We start from the raw sequence: 25,931 nt of genomic DNA, 5'->3' as shown, positions 1-25,931 counted from the left end.
CATGTTTCACATAACAAATATTTTATAAAAGTGAAACATCTTATATTTAAATTTACTTTTTAAAATTACTTATTCTTTATTATAAATACTTAATATTATATATAATCCACTTATAATTTAATTTTAATATAGAAATAAAAATTCAAAACTTAACAAAATATATAGATTATGAATTGTACAATTTTTATACCAGTTATTTGCAAAATAAAAAAGACACTAAAAAATATTCAAACTCATTTATGCCATAAAACTTGTTCTCATTTAACAAAGAAATCGCAAATTTAGAACTCACATGAAAATATATTCTCTACGGTGCCAAATCTACCGCACCAAATTATTCAAGCTTGTTTTGTACATGAAACTTATTCTAATCAAACAAGTAAAATGCAAATTTAGAAATCATACGAAAATGATTATCTTCGGCGCCTTGTTGTATAATGATTCCACAAATTATTAGCAATTGATTCTCTGACTTGAATCATTTCGTCGTGATTAGTCATATCCAATGGGAAACCTTCTTGACAACATTAGACCCTTCTCCCGGAACTTATAAATAGTCTTGACCATAAATTGTAAAATATCTGTCAGCTCGATCCTCCATCCGTATAAAGTTATGCAATGCACAACATGCATGTGGAATCAACATTTGACGCCTCAGCGGATAATTTGGTATATCTTTTAAAATATGAAATCTAGCTTTAAGAACACCGAATGCGTGTTCAATCACATTTCGGATAGATGAGTGTGTATAATTAAATAATTCATCATTTCCTCTTATTCCTCCACCAGTATCAAAATCTCTACGATGATATCTTTCACTTCGAAATGGAGCTAAAAAACCTTTTAAATTAGGATAACCGCTATCTACAACATAAAAAAAAAATCTACACCAAAAAAAAAATTTATTGTCAATAGATATAATCAATATAAGAAAATAAAAGAATCTATTAAGTTACTTACCACCAGTTGGAATTGGAAATTTATTTTCCGGCCTAACAACAGCATCATAAAATACGCGAGAATCATTAGTTGTCCCCTCCCAGCCAGTGTATACAAAAGTGAACATCATATCCAGTGAGCAAATATCCATAATATTTTGTGTGACTAATATAACTTTTCTACCACGAAAAGATTTTTGTTTGGACGCAGGTGCCCATGCAGATACATGTGTACCATCAATAGCCCCTATGCAGTTCTACATAATTTAAATTTTAATAGTTCATTAGATGATGATAATGATGATGATGATGATGATGATGATGATAATAATAATAATAATAATAATAACAATAATAATAATAATAATATATTATTATTATTATACTTTATATAATTGATCAAAATATCTTGAAAAATGGATACCATCGCGGATCATTACGTACTTTATATAATTGATCAAAATATCTTGAAAAATGGATACCATCGCGGATCATTACGGATTTGAGGTTGCACTTCACCTCTATCCACGAGTTTAACAATATCAACTCCCAATGTTTTGAATGCTCTCAATACTTTTTTAAACCAACGATGAACAATACCAAGATAATGTTGAAAACGATCACAAATTACTCTTGTCTGGTACCGTGGGATAAGATTCTCAATCCCATAGCTAATCCTTCTTCCACGCTAACATTCCTAGAATCTTCTAATAAACCTGACATTTTTAACCTATCACACAAGTTTAAGAATACATGTGGTTTCATTCTGAATAATTCATAACACTGAATTGGATTGCCACATAATATCTCTCTAATATATTCTTTTCCACTCAATACAGATGTCCTACTAGGTAGCCTGTCTATAAAAGATTTAGAACATTCTGTTAATGAAATTAACATAATCATGTTCAGTAAATCTGATTCATCATCACTATCCTCATATGAATTGGAGCTGTTGTCTAATGAATTTGAGAGAAAATCCATATTCAATATGATAAAAAAAGGTGAATGTTGAGTGCTTATATGATTGCTATATGTATAACTTAGGTGATTGATAATTACTAGTATATATAACTAAGGTCGTTGCTACTTACTGTTATTTAGGAGTTTGCTACTGATGTATAGCTGAAGATGATGACTTATACTAAGAATTTGATATACAGTTGAGATATTTTCTATTTCAAAGTGAAGCTTTTGACCATTAATATATTGTTATGTAAAAAAACTATGCTCAGATAATTATGATATACAGTTGAGATATTTTATATTTTACATTCAATTTTTTCACATTCAATTTTTGTAAAAATAAAGTACAACAGTACATATTACTATCTAAAAATACATATTACTGTTGTATAAAAATTATATATGCATATCTTGTCAAAACAATTATATATGTATATTATATACTAATTTAATATTTTAATGTTTTGTAATTAAATTTTAATATTTTATTCCTATGTTTAGTTATATAATTCCTATTTTTTATTCTTTTCCTTCTTGATCATGTTTTAATTTTATTTAGTAAAAATAAAGTACAATAATACATATTAGTATCTTCGTAAAAACTAAATATAATAGTAGACATTAATATCTAAAAATTATATAATCACTATTATATAAAAAGTTAAAAGTATAGTATACACTATTTAATATTGTTCAAGAATAAGGTATAGTAGTAAAAATAAAGTACAATTATACACATATGTGATAACGAAGTATAATAGTGCATATAATTATTTAAAAATATATAATCACCATTACACCAAAGTAATAGTACAGATTACTATTTATGTAAAAACAAAGTATATAATATTATTTTTGTGAAAATAAAGTACAATAAAACAACCTAACAAAAAAGTAAAATAATACATGTAACCTTTTTTTTAAATAAAGTATATAATATTATTTTTTTAAAAATTAAAGTATAATAAAATAACCTAACAAAAAAAGTAAAATAATTCATGTAATTTTTTTAAAATAAACTATATAATATTATTTTTGTAAAAATAAAGTATAATAAAACAACCTAACAAAAAAGTAAAATAATACATGTAACATTTTTTTAAAAATAAAGTATATAATATTATTTTGTAAAAATAAAGTATAATAAAACAACCTAACAAAAAAAGTAAAATAATATATGTGATAATAACTATTATATAAAATTATACGTACATTTTATACTACTTTAATATTGTTAATATTTAGTAAAAACAAAGTACACTAATATTGATACGTCATATATTTGTTTGTAATTGTATTTATAAATATTTTCTTACTCATATATTTGTTTGTAATTGTATTTATAAGTATTTTTTTACTCATTTGTTAAGTAGATTAATTTTTACTTGTGAATGAGCAAAGTTTTTGGTGAATTGTAAATATTATTTTAACCTCTTCCTACGTATACAATGCTCAAATTGGTGAGACATTACTATAAAGACTTTGCATCATATATGAAGCTAAAGAACTTGCATCATATTAGAAAATTTCTCACCATATGTTGAGTACTAAATTAAAAATACACACACTTAAACAAGTAATTTTCATGGTAAATTAAATTAACAGAACAAAGGTCTATTTCAAACATGTTGAACTAAGAACTAGCAGGAACAAACATGTTGAACTAAGTATAATTCTACAATTCTTTCACCTTGTTGGAAAACAAATTCAAATAAAACCAGCACTTCCTAAATAATCTATTTCAAATCATCAAGCCAACCCTTCTTTCTGTCATCGTTCATTAGTAGAAACATTTTTCTCCAGGATTAATAAAGAAATCCAGTGCTTTATTGAAAGATGTCGTGGAGACTTCAGATAAGTTATTAAGTGTAACCATATATTTGTCAATGGAGTACTCATCGGAATCCAAGCTTGTAGCTTCAACTTTTTGTGATTTGTATCTCTCTGCTTTTGCAAGATCTCTTTCTTTTTTGACATTCATTGACTGCTCCCAAACTTGCATTAGAACATCATACTTTTCACTTGCAGATTTCTTTTTTAGAGCTCTTCTTTGTCCTGGTATATATTCATTCTCTAAATCTTCAAAATTACGTTTACCCCTCATATCAGATTGACCTTCACATGCCTCAAAACCACCAACATTATCACCAAGACCTTCAAATCCACCTAAATACTTTTGCTTAATTGCTTGTTCTTCCTCTGAAGTTTGAGGTATAGCACTTGATGCATTATGAAAAGCACATGTAGCCATAGAACTACTGAAAACAATATTTAACAATGGATAGATCTTACACCCTTTTTTCTTAAAGGTCTTGAAAATTTTGTCTCGCTGCAAAATTATCAAATATTTTATTGTATTATATAATAAACAATGATTTAGCCTAAAATTTAAAATAACAAAGAAAGACCAAACCTTAAAAAAAGCATCCCAAACACTTTCATCAGCATTCACCATACCACTAGTAGAACTCCAAGTAACACCAGTATTATTTATAAGTTCCCCAAATTTAGTATGCACTGAACGCATTCGATGATATTTTCCTTTTAATTTATCAGGCCCATACTTTATTCCAGTTTGTACAAACATCTTGTCATCCATCTCTTGCCAGTCAGTTGTTTTAAAAATCGGAGCTCCATTTGGATCTCTTTTAACTCTTTCAGCCAAAATCTCTAAAAAATTCTTTTCAGTTTCTTCAGTCCACTCCACAGGTTCTCCATGAGTAGGGTGTGCACCCATCTATATTTGTTGCAAATATACAATAGAGTAACTAATTGTAATATATATAACATTAAAACTATACAAACAATACATACACCATCAGGTTAAAAAGTAATGAACAATATTAACAAACAATTCCATGAAATCATACATTAATGAAAGGTGCTTAAAACAAGGTAGAAAAATAGAGGCGGAGAAGAGCTCGGTAGAGAAGAAGTAGAACATGAACAAAAACAGTTTAGATAAAAATATAAAGGGGTGTATCATGGGTAACGTTAAAATAACCTCTCCTTATTTAATGCCGTGTTTTCTTTTTTTTTTTTTGAAAAAAATCAGAATTAATTCAATAATGAAAAGACATATGGCATCTACAAGAATAATCGAGTCGAACAAACATAAAACAGATCATATCGCTGATTAATTTAGTCTTTATGAAGACACAATCAAGCGATTTGTTGAAATTGATATATACACATGTATCACCTTCACCAAAACCAGTTTGAGCTATCGATCGTAATTGCAATCCCATATAAATCTTTATTACTGAATCAAACCTCTGAAAATCCGGCAGATCTAACGTCCTGGACATCGAATCACACCAAAACACACCAAAAAACACACCAAAAAAATACACCAAGCTCTCACAAGGAGAGAATAAACAAAACCCAATAAATTGGGAACAAATCTCACCCAACAAAGATTTTATCAAACAAAAATACAATCTTGAACGATAAAAATTCTTACCCGGGGAGGAGTATTATTGAAAAACACGAAAAAAGTAAGGAAAATAGCTGATTTGGGGCTTTCCACCGGTAAAAACCGATGGAAGCCCCGAACGGCGGCTAGAGAAAAAGAGAGGCTGAGAGAGTTTTTTTTAGGGTTTGAGGAAGCAACTATGTACGCCTCAGTTTTATAAAGTTAGAAAACTATTTTCTAATTTATATGGAAAATTGTGGAAAACATCTAAAATCAGTTTTCAAATTTTTTCTAAAATTTAGTTAAAATTTAGAAAACCTTCGTTTTCCAGTTTTTTGTTTTCTTTTTTGGAAAACTGAAGACTTAAACATGTTTTACTTAAAATTGTGATATTTGTAGAATATCATTCGAAAAATAATATGTCTTGCAACAATTTAAGTTATATTTACTTTCAAAACATATATAAACTCCCAGGACTCCAATGAAATAGGGACTCCAAAGAACCTAATTTTATTTTATTTGTAATCCGAAAATAAAGTCAACCAATACAATATCCGTAGACCATTTGAACCTGTAACTCTAGTTTAGAAAACGGTTACCACAATGTTTGTAGACTCGATCCCCACTGTTACCATTATTACCTCGAGACGAGTATTCTTTAAGATAAATTTGAAAAATTCAAGTAATTTAAAGTGCGAATAACATCTCAAAATTAAAATGAGGTTAATATCTTTTAAAATTGGTAAATTTTAAATTTTATTATTATTTGACTCATTTTATATTTTATCACGTATCTATAATCAATTTGGAAGAGAGTACTTAATTCTTTATCACATCGTAATAACTACTAGTTTACGAAGTCGCGTTTCGCAGCGGCCTTCTAAAATAATATTTTGTTTGTTTTTGTTTTTGCATTTCTCATGTGATCTTGGTCATTCTAAATTATTGAATAATCAATAAATATAACAAATTATAGAAGTTTAAAAAGCCGTTCTCTCGTTTAACATGTTTACTTCAATAAGTCGTTATCTCATTATTCACAAATCTAATATTATGAAATTATATTATTTATTAGCAAAATATAATGCAGTATGTTGATTTTAGGAGAAGGAGGAGAAATTATATTAAAAAGAAATTTTGGAGATGGGAATTTAATTTAAAGAGAAATAAGAAGTTTTAGGAGAATATTAAGATGGTAAATTGATTTTAAAAATTTTAATGAAATTTTTTGAAGAAGGAAATGTAATTTAAAGTGAAGGAAGAAGTTTCAGGAGAATATTAAGATGGTAATTTGATTTTAAAATTTTTAATAAAAGATATTGTGGAAACTTTAAGAGATGGAAAGTTAATTAAATGAGAAAGATGGTAAGTTGATTTTAAAAATTTTAATGAAAGATCTTGTAGAAATTTTAGGAAAATATTACGAATGATGAAAATATATTTAGCAGAATATAAGTTAATTATAATTTTTGATATTTTTAACTCAAAAAATTGAGAAAATTAAAAAAATAGAATGAGGCGATTTGAGATACGCCACCTAAACGTCTCCGTCTTCTCCTTTATATAAGTACTAGTCGACAAAGCCCCGCTGTGCAGCGGCCCTAAAAAAATTATTTTAAAAAATTTTCATATCAAGATTATTTTAAAAAATATAAAATATAATAAATTAATTATTTTGTGTCACGTTTTGTTAAGCCGACACCCGTTATAATATACATAACAAAAAAAATTATGTATATATTTTTTCATGGTACAAATTTATATCACGTTTTCTTAAGTTAATTAAGATCGTACTTCTAAATATTTATTAATTTTCCTATTAATTCAATTAAATAAAATTCTAAATAGAATTGACTTCTAAATATTTATTATCTTTCCTATTAATTTGAATGTATATAAGGAAATTTATGAAAATGGTAAAATTTGTTTAAATATATTCTAAATAGAATTGATTTCTAAATATTTATTATCTTACATATTAATTCGATTAAACAACTTCGAAATATAATTGAATTCTAAATATTTAATATCTCCCCTAATAATTTGAATATATATAAGAAAATTGAATTTTATCGAATTAAAATAGAGGAGTTTTAGAAATTTTTTTATAAATATTTATCAAACGATTTTGGAGCACGTTTGAAATTCATTTTTAAATAAGAAATCACGATTTAAATTAGTTGAGAAAAAGGTATAATTTGTTTAAATATATTCTAAATAGAATTGACTTCTAAATATTTATTACTTATTGTGTTAATTCAATTAAATAAAATTCCAAATAGGATTGACTTCTAAATACTTATTATCTTCCCTATTAATTTAAATTTATATAAGGAAATTTAGAAAAAAGGTAATTTTTATAAATATATTGTAAATAAGATTGACTTCTAACTATTTATTATCTTCCATCTTAATTCGATTAAACAAATTCTAAATATGATTGACTTCTAAATATTTATCATCTTTCCTATTAATTTGATTTTATTAAATTAAAATAAAGAAACTCTAGAAAAATAGATAAATAATTTTCAGACGATTCCGAAGCTCCAGGTTCCTTTATATATTACAAGATTTTTTGATATTTTTTAACTTAAAATATTGAGAAAATTAGAAAAATAGAATGAGGCGATTTGAGATATGCCAGAAAAACGTCTCCTTCTTCTCCTTTGTATAAATATATTAATGATTGATTGATTTTACATTAATTCATATTTTGTATATTTTTTCTCCAATCCTTATTATCTTCTTTTTTTTCCCATTCCATTTACTTCAGTCAAATACAAATAATTTTTCACACACTTCCGTCGTGTACATTCCTTGAGCCCCACGATTTATAATTTAAAAATTACGAAAAGTCACAAACAGCGTCTTATAAGTTAATAGAGTAATTTTTTATTAAGTTGAGTTACGCGGTTGTAATAAACTACACACTACCGAACTTTGTTATAACAAACATACGTTAGCCTAACAATTCAATGTAATATTTATGTTTTGATTTTTTTTGATTAAATTTTTTTTTTATCATTTCAATTTAAAAACATTCAAGTTATAAATGTTATAGAAGAACATTTCAATAAGTTACGTTACGAGAACTCGATTAATTGCAAAACCTGATTGTTAATTGTTAAAATACGTATAGTGAAAGTGCGGTCATATATAGACTTTTTTTAAATGAGATTTAAGTTTTGAGTTGTAGCACTGATAAAATTTTGAGAAAGAATATTATTATATAATTAGAAAAGAACAAATATTTTAATATGTTTAAAAATATTTTAAAAGTTTTAAAATATATTTTTAATTAAATTCGGGTCGATTTTATCAGGAAAAAAAAGAGAAAAATAAAACAAATATATTATTTTGGCGTAAATGATGATTGGGTAGCATCTACACATAAGCATTCATGCATGTGATAGAATATCACGTGAGCACTTCCATGTACTCTTCTGACAGCTCGATGTCCACTAGGATACCGGATCTCTAAGCTTTATCGGGTTTTCTAACGTGGACACACAATAAGTACTAACTCTCGTAGTTTGGTGTATTTTGATTCGTTCTCTAATCATAAATATTGATGGACCCCTGCATTTACAACAACTCCACCAATAAAAATGTAACAAACTCATAAAATTTAGTGCTTATTGTGTGCACTTGGGCACACATTAGAAAGACCGAAGCTTTATTAAACAAAATTTACTAAAAATGCAATAATATTTAAATTATTTAAAAAAGGTTACTACTCTTTAATTGATATTATTATGTAAAGTTATGGTATCGTTTTAATTTGGGGCTCATATTAATATACTCCTCGCTCTATATTTATAAAGAACGATTTTCTAGCATCAATTAATTATTACATAAAGGTCCTTGAAAAGTAAATATATGATTCTAGTTTCATTTTAAATAAAATTTAGAAAGTGATTCAAAATTTAGGAGATTCTAATATTTATTTTAATTTTAAATTATGTGTTCGATTTTCGCTCAGTCGAGATTATTAATACTCCATCTATCCCATTAGATTTTATACATTACTTTTTGACACGCTTTTCAATACGTTTTTAAAATAACTCCTTAATATTTTTAAAAAGAATTTTTTTTTACTAAATAAAAATTTTATGTTTAAAATTTTATTCAAAAAAAGAAAATTTTAAAAAAATATTACGAAACTATATTTTATAGAATTCTCAAAATACGTGCAAACAGTAAACGTATACAATATACAACCGAGTATGACGGATGTAGTATATGATTGATGTCCTTTATAAGCTGAACTAGCGATCCTATATAAGATAAGTGATATACAGTATAAATTGAAACATTAATTTACAGGAACGTTTATTTTTCATATTTTGTATTTAAGGTATATGAATAACAAATATCAAAATAACGTATAAATAGGAGAATGGGAAACAATTGACAAAAATGACCATGAATATTTCATTAAGTGGTTAATTAAGGTCTTATTTTCTCAGACATATAAACCTAAATATCTTCAGATATCTTTCTAAATTTTTTACAAATTTGGGATCTGTAACATTTTTCTAAACGAGTACTAGATATTCCAAATATCTTTTTTTTTAAAAAAAAAAAATTATCAAATCACGTGACTGACACTGATTTTGGTTGTTGGGTGCATATGAGTGCGCGAGATCCCATATTATTATTGAAAGATAGTCAACTATTCGTGATTTTGGTTGCTTGGCGCATATAAGTGCACGTCCGGTTGTTTGGCGCATATAAGTGCAGGTCCCATATTATTAGTGAAAGATTGTCAACTATTCGAATGACACAGATTTGAGAAAATATTTGAATGACAAATTTGATATCCCTGACATTTTCCTTAACCTAGTTGGTTAAAAAAAATAGGAATTAAAACCATTTCCATATGTCCCTAAGTTTATAAACAAGCAAGATTACATTTTTATCAACCCATCAAAGCAAACAAACTGCACAACATACCACATTTCTTGTCCTCATAAACCTCTCTCTCTCCCTCTCTCCCTCTCTCCCTCTCTCTCTCTCTCTCCCTCCCTCTCTCTCTCTCTCTCTCCAAACTACATACAATGGGTGGGAAGAGATTTGGTGTTCTTTTATGCGCAGAGGACTCCGATTACGTGAAGAAAAAGTACGGAGGATATTTTGGAGTTTTTGTCGAAATGCTGGCAGAAGAAGGCGAAACATGGGATGTTTACAGAGTTGCAGCCGGTGAATTGCCTCCCGATGACATGATCGGGCTCTACGACGGCTTCGTGATCACCGGAAGTTGTAGTGATGCTTACGGTAATGATATTTGGATCTGCAAGCTACTCAGTCTGTTGCAGAACTTGAACTCTATGAAGAAACAAGTTCTTGGTATTTGCTTTGGTCACCAGGTAAGTCTTTTTAATCCTTTAAATTTTGAACTTATTACTCTATTATTACTATTAGTTGTCAGCAATATCTTCCTCGTTTTCTTTATACGATGTCGATTATGCGTTTATTTTAATGCGTAAATGTGTTTAACTAGTAAAAAAATAGTGTACAGACACGTGTTCAGTAAAAACCGTCAAAATAAAATAAATTTATAACGATTCCGTGTTATTTAGTTTATTATGTATATTCAAATTATATAAAAATAAAAGTGACCCCCATTAATTTTTCAAGAAAAGATTGCCACTACTTAAAATTTTTTATTTGGGATAAAAATATCCTTGAGTAAATGTTGGTAAAATTGTCAGTGATTTTAAATGTTGCAAATGCAATAATTAAGAGAGGATTTTTAGCCGAAAATATTCGCAATAATCTAATATATAAAATTGTATTTTTGAATATTTTTCAAGTCGAGCTTGAGCCTATTTTAAACCGAACTCGAGCAGAATATGTCAAATGCTCAACTCAAACTCGTTAAAAAAAATTCCGACCCCCTTATATTCAAAACTGCCCCTCATTTTAACCCTGATTCCCTAGGGGAATAACATAATGTGTTTATTTGTTGCTAGTTGTGATATTAAAGTTATTTTATGAACAACTGTCGTTTTTTGTTTGTATTATTTACTACAGATGTGCTTGGTATGTTATTTAAGTGATAATCTTTTTAATTGTACTGAGATCTTGTTTTGATTTTAGATTTTATATGGGTAATCCTTCTCTTTATTATTTGTATATTATGATAGTTATATGTACTTTGTATAAATAAACTGACATGTAAGAACATATTTAGTGCATTGATTTGTCCCGAAATATGTAATTTTGACTCGATACAAACTCGGCTCGAACAAATTAGTAAATTCGTGCAAAAACTATGAATATTTTTTGCCTCTGAACATATTTGCAAACTTTTTTGGTTGTCCTAAAATAAATATAAATTAAAATTATTATTTTGTTCACGAGCGGTTAACTGTTTACAAACTAATACTCCCTACGTCCCTCTAGTTACTATACGTCTACTGTTTGCACGCATTTCGAGACTTCTATAAAATACAGTTTCATAATGTTTTTTTGAAATTTTCTTTTTTTGAATAAAAGTTTAAACATAAAACTTTTATTCAGAAAAAAAAATAAAAAAAAATATTGCGGAGTTATATTTTAAATGAGCATTGAAAAGCGTGCCAAAAAGTAATGTATATAATTAAATGGGACAGAGGGAGTAACATTTTAGATAAAAAAGAGAAAGTGGGGTTGAATGACGGCTCATGGTCCTTGGTATCATAATTTGAAGGAAAAAAGATCTAAAATCTCACAGACGCTAGAATATGGCTCTTATTATTACTCAAAAATGCAAAATTTTATTGCGTTTTATTTCCAAATTCAAAAAACACAAACTTATCTTGCGTTTCGTAACTAAAATCATATGATTTGTTTTCAAATTTAAAAAAGGAAACGCAAAATTTTGATGCGTTAAGCAATTAACGCATCGTAAAAAATACGTTTATCTAAGAAAATTTGCAGGTCCAATTGGACCATTATATAATTTCCTGAATTTTCAATTATTGAATAAACTCATTATTTGCGTTTTAGAATAATAGTAAGGGTCATTTTCCTGATACGATATTTTAGATTATTTACTCCCAAATTACGAGAAAAAGGGCCTTTTTTCTTGGACGAGTCATGAGACCGTGTTGAGAATTCTGTGAGATGACAGAGAGTAGATATAGTGACGATGGTCCATACAGCCTACATTGTCCGTACAAACTTGGACCTATTGGGCACTATTATAGGGCCATGTGAATTTACATATTACTCCCTCCGTCCCAATATACGTTTACTCTTTTGACTTTCGATACCGTTCACGGTAAGCGATTGATTACTAATTTACGTCTAATCTATAATATCAAACATAGTCATGAGTGATTTCGTTGGATTCGTATTTATCAGTACTTTAATACAGTGAAATTTTTATATTTAATACTAATACGAATTTAAAGATATTAACGATCAAAAGTATGCATTGACAAACGTGTCCAACACACAGAGGAAACGTTTTTAGAAACGGAGGGAGTAGAGAACAAGTATAACCATATTAAGTTGTACCCATAAATATGTAACTGGGGCCACAAGTTTTGCAGCCCAACTTTATTTTGTCCGTTTTAGTCCAAATTAGCTGGTCCATCTTTGCGGTCCGTGTCATCATATATATCACATGCATGTTACTATGTTAGTACTCTCTCTTTCATTGAATGTCTCTCTTGACGGACGCGGTGTTCGATACGTATTTTAATGCTCTCATTAAATATAATTATATAAATTTTTAGTTTATTTTTAAAAAAATTAAATAAAAAATTAATATTTAAAGTTTAATACTTAAAAGAAAAATTAAAAAATAAATTACGGAAGTATATTTATATTTACCTTAAAATACATGTGGAGTCTTGAAAAAAGTTTGTAAGAGAATTGAATGGGATGGAGGGGAGGGAGTACATTTTTATTCTAACATTTAACATAACTACCACTAGAGGGGGCGTTCGGGGAGCGCGGGGTGAGCCATCGCACGGGGCCCCTGAAAATATTAATATTATATATATATATATATATATATATTTAAACAAAAATGTCGCAATAAATGCTAAATAGACTTGATCAAAATGCATTTTTGGATAAAGTGAATACTGAAATTTTAGAAGATTTTGTTATAAGATATACGAAAAAAGCTTCTGTAAATGGTCAAAATATACAAGAAAAGACAAATTAAAAAATAAATTATGGCCGAGTGTAGAAAAATATATGTAGATAATTGAATAGGACGGAGGGAGTACATTTTTATTCAACATTTAACATGACTACAAGAGTCAGATGAATGAGTAGATACTAACAAAGATTTAGCAAATAAATTTTTTAAAAAAAATTAAGAGAAGTGAAGATATTCATTATCGACTAAACTCGTCTTAGTGATCTTAAGTAAACATCTTATCGTGAATAAATCGTTCTACATTACATCAGTATCGTGTTCTGTCAAAAACATCAGTATCGTTTGATTCAGATATTGGGACGAGCACTGGGCGGAAAGATCGGCCGAGCAACCTCAGGCTGGGACATTGGTGTTACTCAAGTCCAGCTTTCATCCTCGTCCGAGTTGTTCTCGTCACTACAGATGCCTGCTTCCTTATCAGTGATCGAATGCCACCGCGATGAGGTGCGCTTGTATTGCATTGTCTTTTGCTCTCTTCAGCAACTAGTAAAACAGTTCTCTACAACTACTTGAATAACTACTTAATGATCGCAATTCGTTTTGTGTACCAGGTGTGGGAACTTCCTCCTCAGGTTGAGGTAGTGGCATGGTCAGAGAAGACGCGGATCGAGATGTTCAAGTACGGTGATCACATCATGGGCATCCAAGGCCATCCCGAGTACACGAAGGATATACTCCTCCATCTCATTGATCGTCTCCTCCAACGCAACTATATCGTGGTAAGTTCAACATTTACCTCGAGGTCTTATACATCTTGCATAACAACTATCGGCTCCTAAGAATTATTTTGCAAATGTGCAGGAGTCCTATGCTGATGAGGTGAAGTCGAAAGTTGAGAAAGGTGAACCTGATAGAGAAGCATGGAAGAAGCTGTGCACCAGCTTCCTCAAGAGAAAATTGTGAAAGAAAATTGGAGTGGCAATGTTAATAGGAACTTCTCGAGTCACACACTGTCCCTCTATTCAAAACTTTAACCTTATTAGCGAAACTGCATCACACTTTGTCTTTGTCAAAGTGTCACTCATCTACTAGAACTCAATGAGATGGCCCTATTTTCATTACCTTACATTTCAATTTTCTTTCCATCACTTCCACCGTTGGTCTCATGATATACATAGCAACTTCACTAATCTAAATGAAAGTGTAAAACTGGAGGGGAGCTTATATGACAAGTGATTCATATAGAATGGATTGAAATGAATGAAACTAATGGCAAACACCAAAAACTATAGGGAACATTTGGAAAAGAAGAAAACTGGGTACACATTATTATGATAAGAAAACGTCAAGGAGAAGACGTAAAATGAGCAATTGAGGACAGGGGCGGGCAACATTCCTTCTCAAAATGAGGTGTTTGAGCTCCGATTTAGTTTGTTTAAATGAAACGAAGAAAAGAATGAAACATACAGCACAAATGACTTTCTACTTAAACACAGGTCCTGCTAAATCCATCAAGCTCAGGCATATGTGATTCTAAATGCAAGGTACAAGACAGACAGTTTCAATATTATTCAGGATAAAAAACACTTGCCAAACAATGAAAAAACTCAGGTCTTGCTACACTTTCTCTAGAGACTTGACAGGCATCCTCCACTAATGCAACCTCGGGATGTAAACAATCAACAAAAAAAACCTCAGGATGTAGGAGTCTGAACAACTCTTTCTGTCATGTAATCTCACCTCGGTATGAACTAGGAAAAAAAATAAACCCAAATGTAATGTGTCTATAGGTCCGATCCATTGACGGCCCTAATCCTACATCACCAGTGCCAAGTTAAAAACACTGGAGGGAAGAAGTACTTGATTAAACAAAAACATTGTTATGCAAGTCAACTACAGTAAAACAAAGGCACTGAATCTTACAAACTCAAAGCTTCAATTTTGCACTAGTCCTAAAGCCTGAAAAGCTAAAATCTAACCAACAGGCAATGTTCTCGGTTTACATACATCTTTATTTACAATGGAACAGGGCAAGAAACCTAATCTTTCAAGCATGACGCAAAACTAAACTTTATCTTCGAAAAAATCCATTTAGCATAAAAATGCAATAAGAATACACAGAAGCACAAAATTTAACTGATAATAGCATTAGCCAAGTACCCAATATATTATCCGCTTCGGCAAAAGATAAAATAGGTCCATAGAATTATTATTACAGACATCACCACTGAAAAACGATAACGTCAACCAATACGAACCAAGCCTAAATATGGTTCACCAATAATTATACCAGTTCAAATTAAGAACTGTACCACTTCAAATGCAAGACATGAAAAATTAAGCATTAATCATAGAGCCAGAGTTGTTCTTGCACTCATTCAGCATATCCATATAAAACTGGCACTTGCTTATCTCACTTCCGGAGGAATTGAGGCACTGCAACCAGAAAAAATAAACACGATTTAAAGAGATCTTTTTATTGAAAGATAAAATTAAATCACTCTCGGTACTGAACTACTTGGGAAATCAGAACACACCTTGGTGAATGCATCAAGGTGCATTCCACAGGCATCTCTGGAAAGTTCAGGGGCAGCAGAACCAGCTGCGGCTGGAACAGCTTCATGTTGAATGGTGCGTGGACCCATCACACTATCGACAGCTCTGTGCGCAACTGCACTTCCAGTTCCAAAAGCCATACCTATACAAAAACAACCAGAAACATAAACATACAATGTTTGGTTCACAGAGAACATTGTAAACATATTAGATTTAAAAAAAATATCAGTTAAGTGTTATCATACCTTGAGCAATAGTTGCACCAAGGCCTCCAAGCATGGATCCACCGCCACCACCACTTGAAGCAGGAGCAGGGGGAGGAGCTTGGCGAACTGCAATAGGAACAGTCGAACCATTAGGAATGTGAAAACGTCACAAAACTGAAAATTAAACAAAATTATCAGATTCAATAACAGTACCAGGTGCTGGGGGAGGTGCACGGCGAGCAGCTGGGCGGGGAGCAGATCTTCCTGCAATAAAAACTTAATTTTTAACTTCTTGAAACATCATTATTCCAACAGAAAAACGACTTTCTTACAGGACACAGTACATCCATTTCTAATTAACCGTATCACATTTTTAACAAACAAATCACACTCAAATAACAAATACAACCAATGCTTATAATACCCATCAAACCTCGTATGTTGGCCTATTACAACAGACAGCCTAGTTCCTTAAAAAAACACTCCTATCTTTTATCTTATATTACAATAGACTGTGTACTTCCTTATAAATCTCCTACAGGCCATACTAAAACTTACGAAACTGTAGACGCATATCCAATTGATTCTCATTCCGTAAATCACTACCGAAGTACCAATTAGACAAAGCACAAATCAGCACAACCTAATTTTAATGTATATTAACTAAAATGTAGAAGTTCAGGGACGTTTTTCGATAAACAAACACAACAATACACAAATCAAATCAATAAAACCCTAAATCCGCTATAAAATATTCAATCTTTTGCCCCGAACCTCGAACAATATCTAAACATAATCAAATAACAGATACATATAAAAACTTCACATAAAAAATAAAAAATGAACACAATTATATCAGTAAATAACATAAACTTCAATCTTTCGCACATATACATACACACAACACAATATTAATCAATTACAACAATCAATCAATAAAAATTACAAAAACTCAAAAAATGAAACCCTAGAAACAAAATCAAATCGTAAATGACCATCTACTACAACATATACATACAAATACTGTGTCTATAGATCGTACCTGAGCTACGGCGAGCCATGGTTTTCGAGAGCGGCGGCGATTTCTAGAGAGAGAAAATACACAAGATTGATTTTTAGAGAGAGAAAGTTGTTTAACACGATAATAAGACTTGTTAATCAGTACACGATATATATGTGTGTGTATGTTGAGAGGTCATCAGATAGGTCATGTGAATGAGGAGGGTATTACGTGGCAAGATCCTGATCGTTGAATGATTTTAGATGGGGGAGGAAGGATCTAGATGCGGGTGCAGTGTAAGGTAGTGTGAGGGGGATGTAGTAGATTGCGACTTATTAGGAATAGATTGATCTAGAAAAATTGAATAGTGTTTGGTAAGTAGAGGTTAGGATTATTTTATCCTGTTCGAGTTTTAAAAATATTATCATAAATCTATTTTTTGTGATTATATTTAAATAAGATTTTTAAATTAGGATTTGATAAATAAAATAATGTATTTTTTCTGAATAATTAGGATGACATGCTTTGTAAATGAGTATATTTTATACAAATTTCAGATTGAGATTTTTGGTAACACTATTTTTTATATATTTTTTGTCAAGTTTCATCATTAAACTCATTATAAACATCAGTTATGAATAATTTCTTTATTAGTACATTATAAATTTATTTATCATTATTTTTTGATTTACATTATAAAAAACAATATTACAAAAACATTACCAAATCATCCACGTACACCGTTCCTATTCCAAACTTTCACTTTGTTATAGTCACCCGAATTACAAAAAAATTGAAAGATTTTTGTTTCCCTACAAAAAATATAAGAAAGAAGCTGAGTACGATTAGATATCAAGTTGATGTTAACATAGTTTTTAGTTTTTAGGAAGGTGTTAACTAAACGATAAAACTAAACTTATAATAGGAGTATAGTATAGATTTCACCTCAACTGAAATGTGATTTATGAAAAAGATCAAAAATACCAGAAATAGTTCTAGAAAAGAGTAGAGTGTTTCATTTAGCAAGGAAAAGGAAGTGTTTCCGACCATCATCGGCATTAGGATACCACACAAGACTCATGATACCAGACAGACTAATGATAACTCCGACAGCTTACTTTCCAAGTAATAGCATCTTCTTACTCTAAAGATCATTCACATAAGGGCTCTCAAGTTCGGAAAATGAAACCTAACTAGAATGATCACATAACATTACTGAAAATTGCCCCGCATCAAACTCCAAAGTCCAAGCTTTGATATCAGCTTCGTTAACTTTGAAATAACAGCAGAACTAGATGTAAGATTTCATCATCCTGTCAAAAATAATTTTCATACGTATTCAGTAAAACAAGTGTTAGTATGTTCTAATGCTCGACAGAATCTGACTACCTTTCAACTTTTCATCTATCAAATTATTCGGGAAATTTAGAGGTTACTGACTCATGACTCCAGTAATTTTTTTTTTTCTGAAATTGCAGGCATATTCCAGACCCAACTCTAATGCAAAAACTATTTGCATTTATTTAACATACTTGCATAAATAATATTGGATAAATACCTCATCGTCATCATCGCCTACGCCTAACTGTCTTTAAGTTCTTCATGATATAGCTGACAACTTCCTTAACCGTTGCTTTCCTTTCTTCTTTTGTATTCCACAATTCAGAGACCACATATCTACCACTTGGATTGTATTCATTCATCTCCAGTAAGGCTTTACAAATTGCGTCGTATATTTCAGTTCCCCATTCCTCTTTAAGATTTCTTAGCATCTCATCATCTGGATCAACTATTTCCTGCAATGAGAATGACCCTCACTAATTACTAACAATTACTAACATTTCATAGAAAACACTAGACAACAATATAACATAACTTTTACAGTCCTGACAAATGAAACTTTCATTCAGGAACAAGCATACCTTCATTTCCGCAGCATGCCAAATATGACATAACATAGATAAATGCAAATCAAAGAAGATAACAAGTATCTACCCGTTGAAGTTATTTGCAATACCTGATGCTCAGAACTTCCTTCAACCGCAACAATTTTATATGGATGCCATTCCGATTTCTTCATGTTTTCTTGCCATAGGGAACACATTTCCAAGGCTTTAATATCAGCTTCATCAGCTGAAAATCTTTCCTTGCATTTTTGCTGGAAGACTTTCACATCAATTTCTCCCATTCTTTTTACACTGATATTTGTGCGGGGGCCGCTTAAGATCTCTTCCAAGCCCTTTCGATTTTTAAAAAAAAAAGTGTCATCAACATGACAGAGGTAATACTTATAAAACCATGCATCACAGTAACGTTGATTAACTATAGTATCTACATAGACAAATCTGTTATCACCAAGTAATATCTGCATCAGCAGAAACATCTTTTTTTACAGTACACTTCTTGTTTCAAATGTCTCCACGTGCTTTATATTGTTATTCTACCATTTATATTCTATCAGTAAAAGGATCCTATCCTGAATGACATTGATAGCTCCATCATGAAAAGAACAGAGGACAAGGAAAAATACCAAACCTTAATCAATGATTTACGAGCTTCTTGCAGCTCGTCATTGCTCTGACGCTCCTTGATAAGAAGAGTCTGATTTAAAGTTTCCATATGAGTCCTATGATCCTCTTTCTCTTCCAGTTCTTCTTGCATCTCTTTCATCTTGCTTTGAATGGCTTCGTCATCTTCATTTCCCAGATGTTTCATCACTTCTATCTTCCCTTTCAATTCTGCAATTTCCATCTCCAGTTTCTGTTTCTCGTCCAGCTCCCGCTCTAGTTTCAGTATGTCTTTTAGGGCCTCCTCCTTCTCCCTCTGCAAATTCGGATACCAAATCAACAATTACAACAGAGAATAGACATTAAGTATTAACATATAAATATAGAGACATGTGAATAACAAAGCCGTTATTGTACAATAGTTTATTTGAGGTGGTACACACCTGCTGCTCCTCCACCAACCGTAAGACATTTTCATCTGCCTTTTTCTGCTCCATTGAGGCCATTTGAAGTGAACTGTTTCTCACATCATTCTGATAACGCAAGATGGTGTGACAAATGAGCAATCAGAAACTATCGAATACATAGTACAACACTTCCGACACTTCTTTTTAGCAACTATATCCGCCAAAAGAAAAAAACTCTTGCAGCATTGTTTATCATTTACTCACATTTTTAAATTGATAGTCAATATGTAAATAAACATACCAACAAAGTAAAGCTAAAACAGAAGAACTATTTAAATAAATACATATTGGAGCCATAGAAAGCATGTATAACTTGTGCACCGACACTATATGTTTTAACTTATCAAAACCTTATTCTTCTCTTCGTCAAGCTTTAGCCGGTCACGTTCAGTCCGTGTTTCACGCCTGTTCAATTCCCTGCTCCATGAATCAAGTTCTTTTTTCTTCTTTTCCAAATCTGAGTTGAGCAACTCTTGTTCAGCCATAACTCTTTGTATGTGTGCCCGAGACATTCGTTGCATCCTCCTTGTTTCTGAAGAAGTAGAGAATTCAGACAAACCAACTTATCTGTTCTCACACATCAAATCACATATACTAAAAGAATGAAAGAGCAAAGATTACAATATATGGTCTGGACAACAGAGCATGCTAAATGCTGTTAATCAATGACTTCCAGAGCCTTAGAGGGTGCTTCTCAAAAATACCAGAACTATCTATTAGCAAAACTTAATTGTTGGGTACCATGGCAGATTTATAACCATTAACAGTTCAATCACATTTTTATGCTAAATATAACAATGTAAACCCTATATGAGCACAGTAATGCATTTTTTACATGCACACGGTCTATTTTGTACATATGCCAATATAATGCACATAACAAAAAGAGAGAAAATAACGAAATGAAAACCTTCAAAAAAATCTTGGTGCAATCTGTCCTTTTCATCGAGCAACCTACTCAGGGACATGTACTTCTCATTATATTTAATCTGCAGATCATCCAAATTTTCAATCTTCTTGTCTAGTTCATATGCTAGATTATAGATTTTGTTTTGTCTACCCCGATCTTCTTCCTCAACAATATCAGCAATTGTTTTCAGCTCTCCATTCTTCCGAAGATAATCACCAATTACTCCAGCAGACTCAAAGTCATCAGCACGTGCAAACCATCCATACATGCCAGAAACAACTTTGTTAGATACCCAATCCTTCTTACTGCAATGACTAGATTCGAAGGATTTCTCAAATTCCATACAATTTCTGTAGCCAGCCCAATTACTGTCGAACTTAATGATGGCTTGTCCAGTATTCTTTTCGTCATCCCAAAACAACACAACATCTTTTGGTCTATACTTGTAAAATTTATCCATCATGTATTCTTCGCTAAACATACACTTTCCACTCTCAATATGTTTCACTATGTTAACAACAATTCCTGTCCAAGGAACGCACAGTAGTCCATTCTGATCAGTCTGCGGAGCTGCAGGTGCAGGTGGCAGTGGCATGACCCGAGCAGGTGGTTGCTCTGCTTCATTTGCTAATTCATTCTCCAGGTACTCAGCCAATGCAAGATGGTTGGCTTTCTGTTTAGCTCTTCTGTTAGAGGACACTTTACCCGCTCCAGTTGCATGCTGAAGAAGGTCTTTGTACTTGTAGTCTTGCTTCTTCTTACCAGCACAGAAGGGGCACCTAAGGCTGCCCTGAGGTCCTTTTACTTTCAATTTCCCACTCTTTAGTAATCCATAAGGTTTTTCCTTGTATTCAAATATCTCAGAGTCACTTATCTCTGATTCTTCACTTGAGCCAGAATCCATCTAAAATTAATATTTCAAGTCAAGTATAGTGTTAGCTATAACGCAAATCTTCAATGAGAGGTCATAAAATATTTACATACTCAAATAAATAACCAAGGTAAGGGAAAACAAGTAACAAGAAAGTAGGCACAATAGTCTACTACTTGTTATGCATAGACAGTAGCTTCCAATGGCAAAATTTGATGGATGACAAAGTAGAGAAATTAAGACTAGATAGATACTATATGCCAAACAACTAATAATCAAACGTTTCAATCACATATCGCTACATGATAAACAAAGACACAAAAAAAGTAATATTAATGGGAAAAGAGGAGCATCCATTATAACTACGTGACAAAATAAGAATGGGAACAGAAAAAAGAACAGAATACACAATTTTCATCTCATAAATAAAACTAAGTAGACGGCTAAAAAAGGCGTTGTAAAAATCGGTCAACTCAGACGAGTATTCAGAAATTGGAGGCCAACTGAACTGCAACGATACAACCGAGTACAACCTACTTCCGAATTCTATAACCTTCATATTAAATAAACTACACTGAGAAAAACACAAAACAGGGTAAACACACACACACACTGAAATGCAAAGATCCCAAAACAAATGTAAAAAATACAGTATTTCTGTGTACACAGAATAATGCAAGTCTTTTAGGTAACAATGAGAGATCATCCAAACGGAGTACTATGCATACTTAACATAATGAAATAAATTTATAAGCACAAGGGAAAACAAGCAACAACAAAATGCAGGAAAACATAGGCACATTTGTCTACTACATTAGTTCCCTCTGTCGTAACCTTTTACAGAATTATCCAAGATGAAAGTAAATGTATAAGAGAAAACTAAAAAAAAGTTAAAACTAGATCCCGATGCCAAAATTTATTAGATGAGAGAGTAGAGTGACATATAATATATGTGCAGAGGCTACAAGTAATCAAAAGTTTCAATCAAATAAATAAAGCATAGTTTGTACACCGTTAACGCGCTAAGTAATAGGGACTTAGATTACAGGAAAAAGAAGAGGCAATTGTTATAACATTATGCAGACCACATCTGTTCTTCTCATCCCATGATTTGACAAAATAAGCAAGGAAACAGAAAGAAAGAAGTCAAGAACAAAATTCACAGTTTTCATCTCATAAATTAAAGAAACAAGTAGATACCAGCTGAAAAAGGTGTTGTAAAAATCGGTCAACTAAAAATAATACTCGGAAATCGGAGGTCAACTGAATCCGAACAGTACAACCGAGTACAAATCTGTACCGTGTAACATTTATACATACATACTAAACCGAGAAAAAACACAGAACAGAGCAAATACTCAACTCACCCATACACTGAAAAGCAAAATTCCTAAAAAAATCTGAACAATACAGTTTTGCTGTGTCCTCTAGGTAACAATGAGAGATCATCATACATATGGATTACTATGCATCACATAATGGAATATATTACCAAGTGCAAACGTACACAAGCAACAACAATACAAATACAGAAAACATAGGCACATTTGTCTACTACATTTGTTTCTTTCGTTGCAACCTTTTGCAAATTAATCTAAGGAAAGTAAACATATGAGAGAATACTCTAAAAAATTTAAAACCTAGAGGCCGAAGACAAAATTTATTAGACGATAGAGCAGAGTACGACCAGATATATACTATATGCATAGACTACAAATACTCAAATTTTTTAATCACATAAGTAAAGCATAATTTGCACATCGCTACGTGATAGGCAAATACACACAAAAAGTATATAAACAATAAAAGAGGCATTCGCTAAACTACATTATGCATCCAACATCTGTTTTCTCAGCCCATGGTTTAACAAAATAAGCAAGAGAATGGGAGAAAACAACAAAATACACAGTTCTCATCTCACAAATCAAACTAACAAGTAGATTCCAGCTAAAAAAAAGTTGTTGTAAAAATCGGTCAACTCAGAAGAGTACCTGGATAAATGGAGGTTAACTGAATCCGAACAATACATCTGAGCACAACCTATTTCTGAATTCTATAACCTTCATATTAAACAAACTAAATCGACAAAAAACACAGAACAGGAAAAACACACACACAGAAATGCAAAATTTTGAAAAAATGTAAAACAATACAAACGAGTAGAACCTGTTTTCAAGTTTTATAACCTTCATACTGACCAAACTAAATCGACAAAAGACACAAAACACACACACACGCAGGCGGAAATGCAACATTTCGAAAAAATGTAAAACAATACAAACGAGTACAGCCTGTTTTCGAGTTTTATAACCTTCATATCGAACAAATTGAACCAACAAAAAACACAGAACAGAGTAAACACACAAACACAAACATACTTCTCTCTTTCTCTCCACCGCTCCCTCTCCCTCCCTTTCTCTCCCCCCCTCTCTCTCACTTCCTCCCTCACTCTCTCTCACTCCCTCCCTCCCCCCCCCTCTCTCTCTCTCACACACACACACACAGAATGTAAAATTCCGAGAAAACGTAAGCAACACAGCACTGCTATGTTCATATTGAACATACTTCTCTCTCTCTCTCTCTCCCTCCCTCTCTCACTTCCTCTCTCTCACTCCCTCCCTCCCACTTCTTCTCTCTCTCTCTCTCTCCTCTCCCTTTCTCACACACAGAATGTAAAATTTCAATAAAACGTAAGCAACACAGCACTGTTATGTTCAACATAGGAAACAAATTAAACAACAAACACAAAACACATATCAAACAATCTACACAATAACACGACACAGCTGATTCTACAACATTTCGAAAAGCACTTTACACAAATTAAAATCACCAATATCACTTAGGGTTTCGAAGTATACAGAACACAAAATACACATATTACATCTCAAACAATCAAACTAAGAAATAAATATGATTAAAAAACAAACAGATTAAATAATGAATATAAACAAAAATTAAGAAATAAATGTAGAAAATGAGCATATGAATAGAACAAGAGCTTACGGCGGCGTTAGATCGGAAAGTGACGCGGAAAGTGACGCGGAAAGTGACGGCGGCGAGAGACAAGACGGAGGCGAAAAGCTCTCGGTTTCAGTGAAAATGAGTAGAATGTGAGTGTAATTATTGCTGCTCAGTGTTGTATTCAATTTTGGTAAGATATACGTGGAAGCATCTGAGCCGTTAAGATGTGATCGATTGAACGGTGGATGATGAGGACTGAAGTGAATCAATGTGCAGGATAGGACAGTTGGATAAAATATTCCATTTTTATTGAAAAAATGTGTTTGGGAATCGGAACTTTAAACCTAAGTCACATTATTTGGATTACCAATTTTTCCTTCCCGCTTGATGGGTAAATTAAACTCACCGTACCCCTTGAGTTTCCTTTCAATTCTCATTGTCATTAACCCTCGTTCTCATATCCTCTATTCTCACCCTCTATTCTCATTCCAGATTCTCATTCCTCCTCTGCATTCAAACATTCTCATACCCTCTGTTCTCATTCCCGATTCTCATTTCTCCTCTGCATTCAAACGCCCCTACATGTATTATCAGATTTATTTATTTTTTTTGATAAATTATCAAAAATACTACATTTTTTATAATTTTTTTTTATTTTTTCTAAGCTTCTTTTTAGGGTAAACTGATCATTTGAGAGCTCATTACCAGACTCTAAACGAGGTAATAAGATCTCTCTTCCCTGATTCATTCAATCGGTTTTAAATTATAAAAATACTGCTTTGATTGATTTACTTGGAATGAACAAACATAGATTTGGGTATTCTAAGTCCATGTCCAAAGTTCTATTTGGTAAACTAAACTCTGGAAACTTAGCAGATGTTCACATAGGTGTCACTTCTTACATGAGTGCCATCTTTAAGACATATCCCTTGGATAAACATTTATATTTCTCATTGTCAACAAAATTGAATCTGAAATCTAGTGATGAACAACAGACTAACCCACAGATCCATGGCCCATCTACACTTAT

General features: G+C 31.4%; 4 protein-coding genes across 4 annotated transcripts; 1 reads left to right on the top strand and 3 right to left on the bottom strand.

Annotated features, from left to right (window-relative positions):
- Positions 1-547: 547 nt before the first annotated feature.
- LOC141666364 (uncharacterized) lies at positions 548-4,641 on the bottom strand. The gene is made up of 4 exons (XM_074472353.1): positions 4,318-4,641; positions 3,778-4,233; positions 961-1,195; positions 548-864 (listed from the first exon to the last, which is right to left on the bottom strand). The coding sequence occupies exons 1-4, from the start codon at positions 4,639-4,641 to the stop codon at positions 548-550; spliced, it is 1,332 nt and encodes a 443-aa protein (XP_074328454.1).
- A 5,591-nt stretch (positions 4,642-10,232) lies between these two features.
- Positions 10,233-14,553, top strand: LOC141663537 (gamma-glutamyl peptidase 5-like). Its single transcript, XM_074469299.1, has 4 exons — positions 10,233-10,688; positions 13,772-13,924; positions 14,032-14,199; positions 14,282-14,553. The coding sequence occupies exons 1-4, from the start codon at positions 10,380-10,382 to the stop codon at positions 14,381-14,383; spliced, it is 732 nt and encodes a 243-aa protein (XP_074325400.1). The 5' UTR covers positions 10,233-10,379; the 3' UTR covers positions 14,384-14,553.
- Positions 14,554-15,545: 992 nt separating this feature from the next.
- On the bottom strand, positions 15,546-17,379 carry LOC141668657 (uncharacterized). Its single transcript, XM_074475629.1, has 5 exons — positions 17,225-17,379; positions 16,396-16,446; positions 16,222-16,308; positions 15,958-16,118; positions 15,546-15,856 (listed from the first exon to the last, which is right to left on the bottom strand). Exons 1-5 carry the CDS (start codon positions 17,241-17,243, stop codon positions 15,758-15,760), a joined length of 417 nt encoding a protein of 138 aa, XP_074331730.1. The 5' UTR covers positions 17,244-17,379; the 3' UTR covers positions 15,546-15,757.
- Positions 17,380-18,172: 793 nt separating this feature from the next.
- Positions 18,173-25,098, bottom strand: LOC141668656 (factor of DNA methylation 1-like). The gene is made up of 8 exons (XM_074475628.1): positions 24,944-25,098; positions 21,067-21,970; positions 20,507-20,688; positions 20,133-20,222; positions 19,718-20,005; positions 19,200-19,421; positions 18,741-18,978; positions 18,173-18,495 (listed from the first exon to the last, which is right to left on the bottom strand). The coding sequence occupies exons 2-7, from the start codon at positions 21,968-21,970 to the stop codon at positions 18,751-18,753; spliced, it is 1,914 nt and encodes a 637-aa protein (XP_074331729.1). The 5' UTR covers positions 24,944-25,098; the 3' UTR covers positions 18,173-18,495; positions 18,741-18,750.
- Between the last annotated feature and the right edge of the window lie 833 nt (positions 25,099-25,931).

Source organism: Apium graveolens, chromosome 6 (assembly GCF_009905375.1).
Source record: "Apium graveolens cultivar Ventura chromosome 6, ASM990537v1, whole genome shotgun sequence".
In the NCBI taxonomy this organism is placed as follows: domain Eukaryota; kingdom Viridiplantae; phylum Streptophyta; class Magnoliopsida; order Apiales; family Apiaceae; genus Apium; species Apium graveolens.
This window is presented reverse-complemented; position numbering and strand designations above follow the sequence as displayed.

Bases quoted from the DNA above. Each gene is read 5' to 3' on its own strand.
- LOC141666364 (XM_074472353.1), bottom strand. From the start codon at position 4,641: ATGGGTGCACACCCTACTCATGGAGAACCTGTGGAGTGGACTGAAGAA. The intron at 4,234-4,317 runs GTTTGGTCTTTC...ATAATTTTGCAG, and splicing joins TTTGGGATGCTTTTTTTAAG to CGAGACAAAATTTTCAAGAC. The intron at 1,196-3,777 runs GTTACACTTAAT...TAAATTATGTAG, and splicing joins ACTCCATTGACAAATATATG to AACTGCATAGGGGCTATTGA.
- LOC141663537 (XM_074469299.1), top strand. From the start codon at position 10,380: ATGGGTGGGAAGAGATTTGGTGTTCTTTTATGCGCAGAGGACTCCGAT. The intron at 10,689-13,771 runs GTAAGTCTTTTT...CGTTTGATTCAG, and splicing joins GTATTTGCTTTGGTCACCAG to ATATTGGGACGAGCACTGGG. The intron at 14,200-14,281 runs GTAAGTTCAACA...GCAAATGTGCAG, and splicing joins TCCAACGCAACTATATCGTG to GAGTCCTATGCTGATGAGGT.
- LOC141668657 (XM_074475629.1), bottom strand. The intron at 16,119-16,221 runs GTATGATAACAC...GTTTTTGTATAG, and splicing joins TGGTGCAACTATTGCTCAAG to GTATGGCTTTTGGAACTGGA. The intron at 15,857-15,957 runs GTGTGTTCTGAT...TTCTGGTTGCAG, and splicing joins ACCTTGATGCATTCACCAAG to TGCCTCAATTCCTCCGGAAG.
- LOC141668656 (XM_074475628.1), bottom strand. From the start codon at position 21,970: ATGGATTCTGGCTCAAGTGAAGAATCAGAGATAAGTGACTCTGAGATA. The intron at 20,689-21,066 runs GTTTTCATTTCG...CTACTTCTTCAG, and splicing joins GCACCAAGATTTTTTTGAAG to AAACAAGGAGGATGCAACGA. The intron at 20,223-20,506 runs GTTTTGATAAGT...TTGCGTTATCAG, and splicing joins TTGACGAAGAGAAGAATAAG to AATGATGTGAGAAACAGTTC.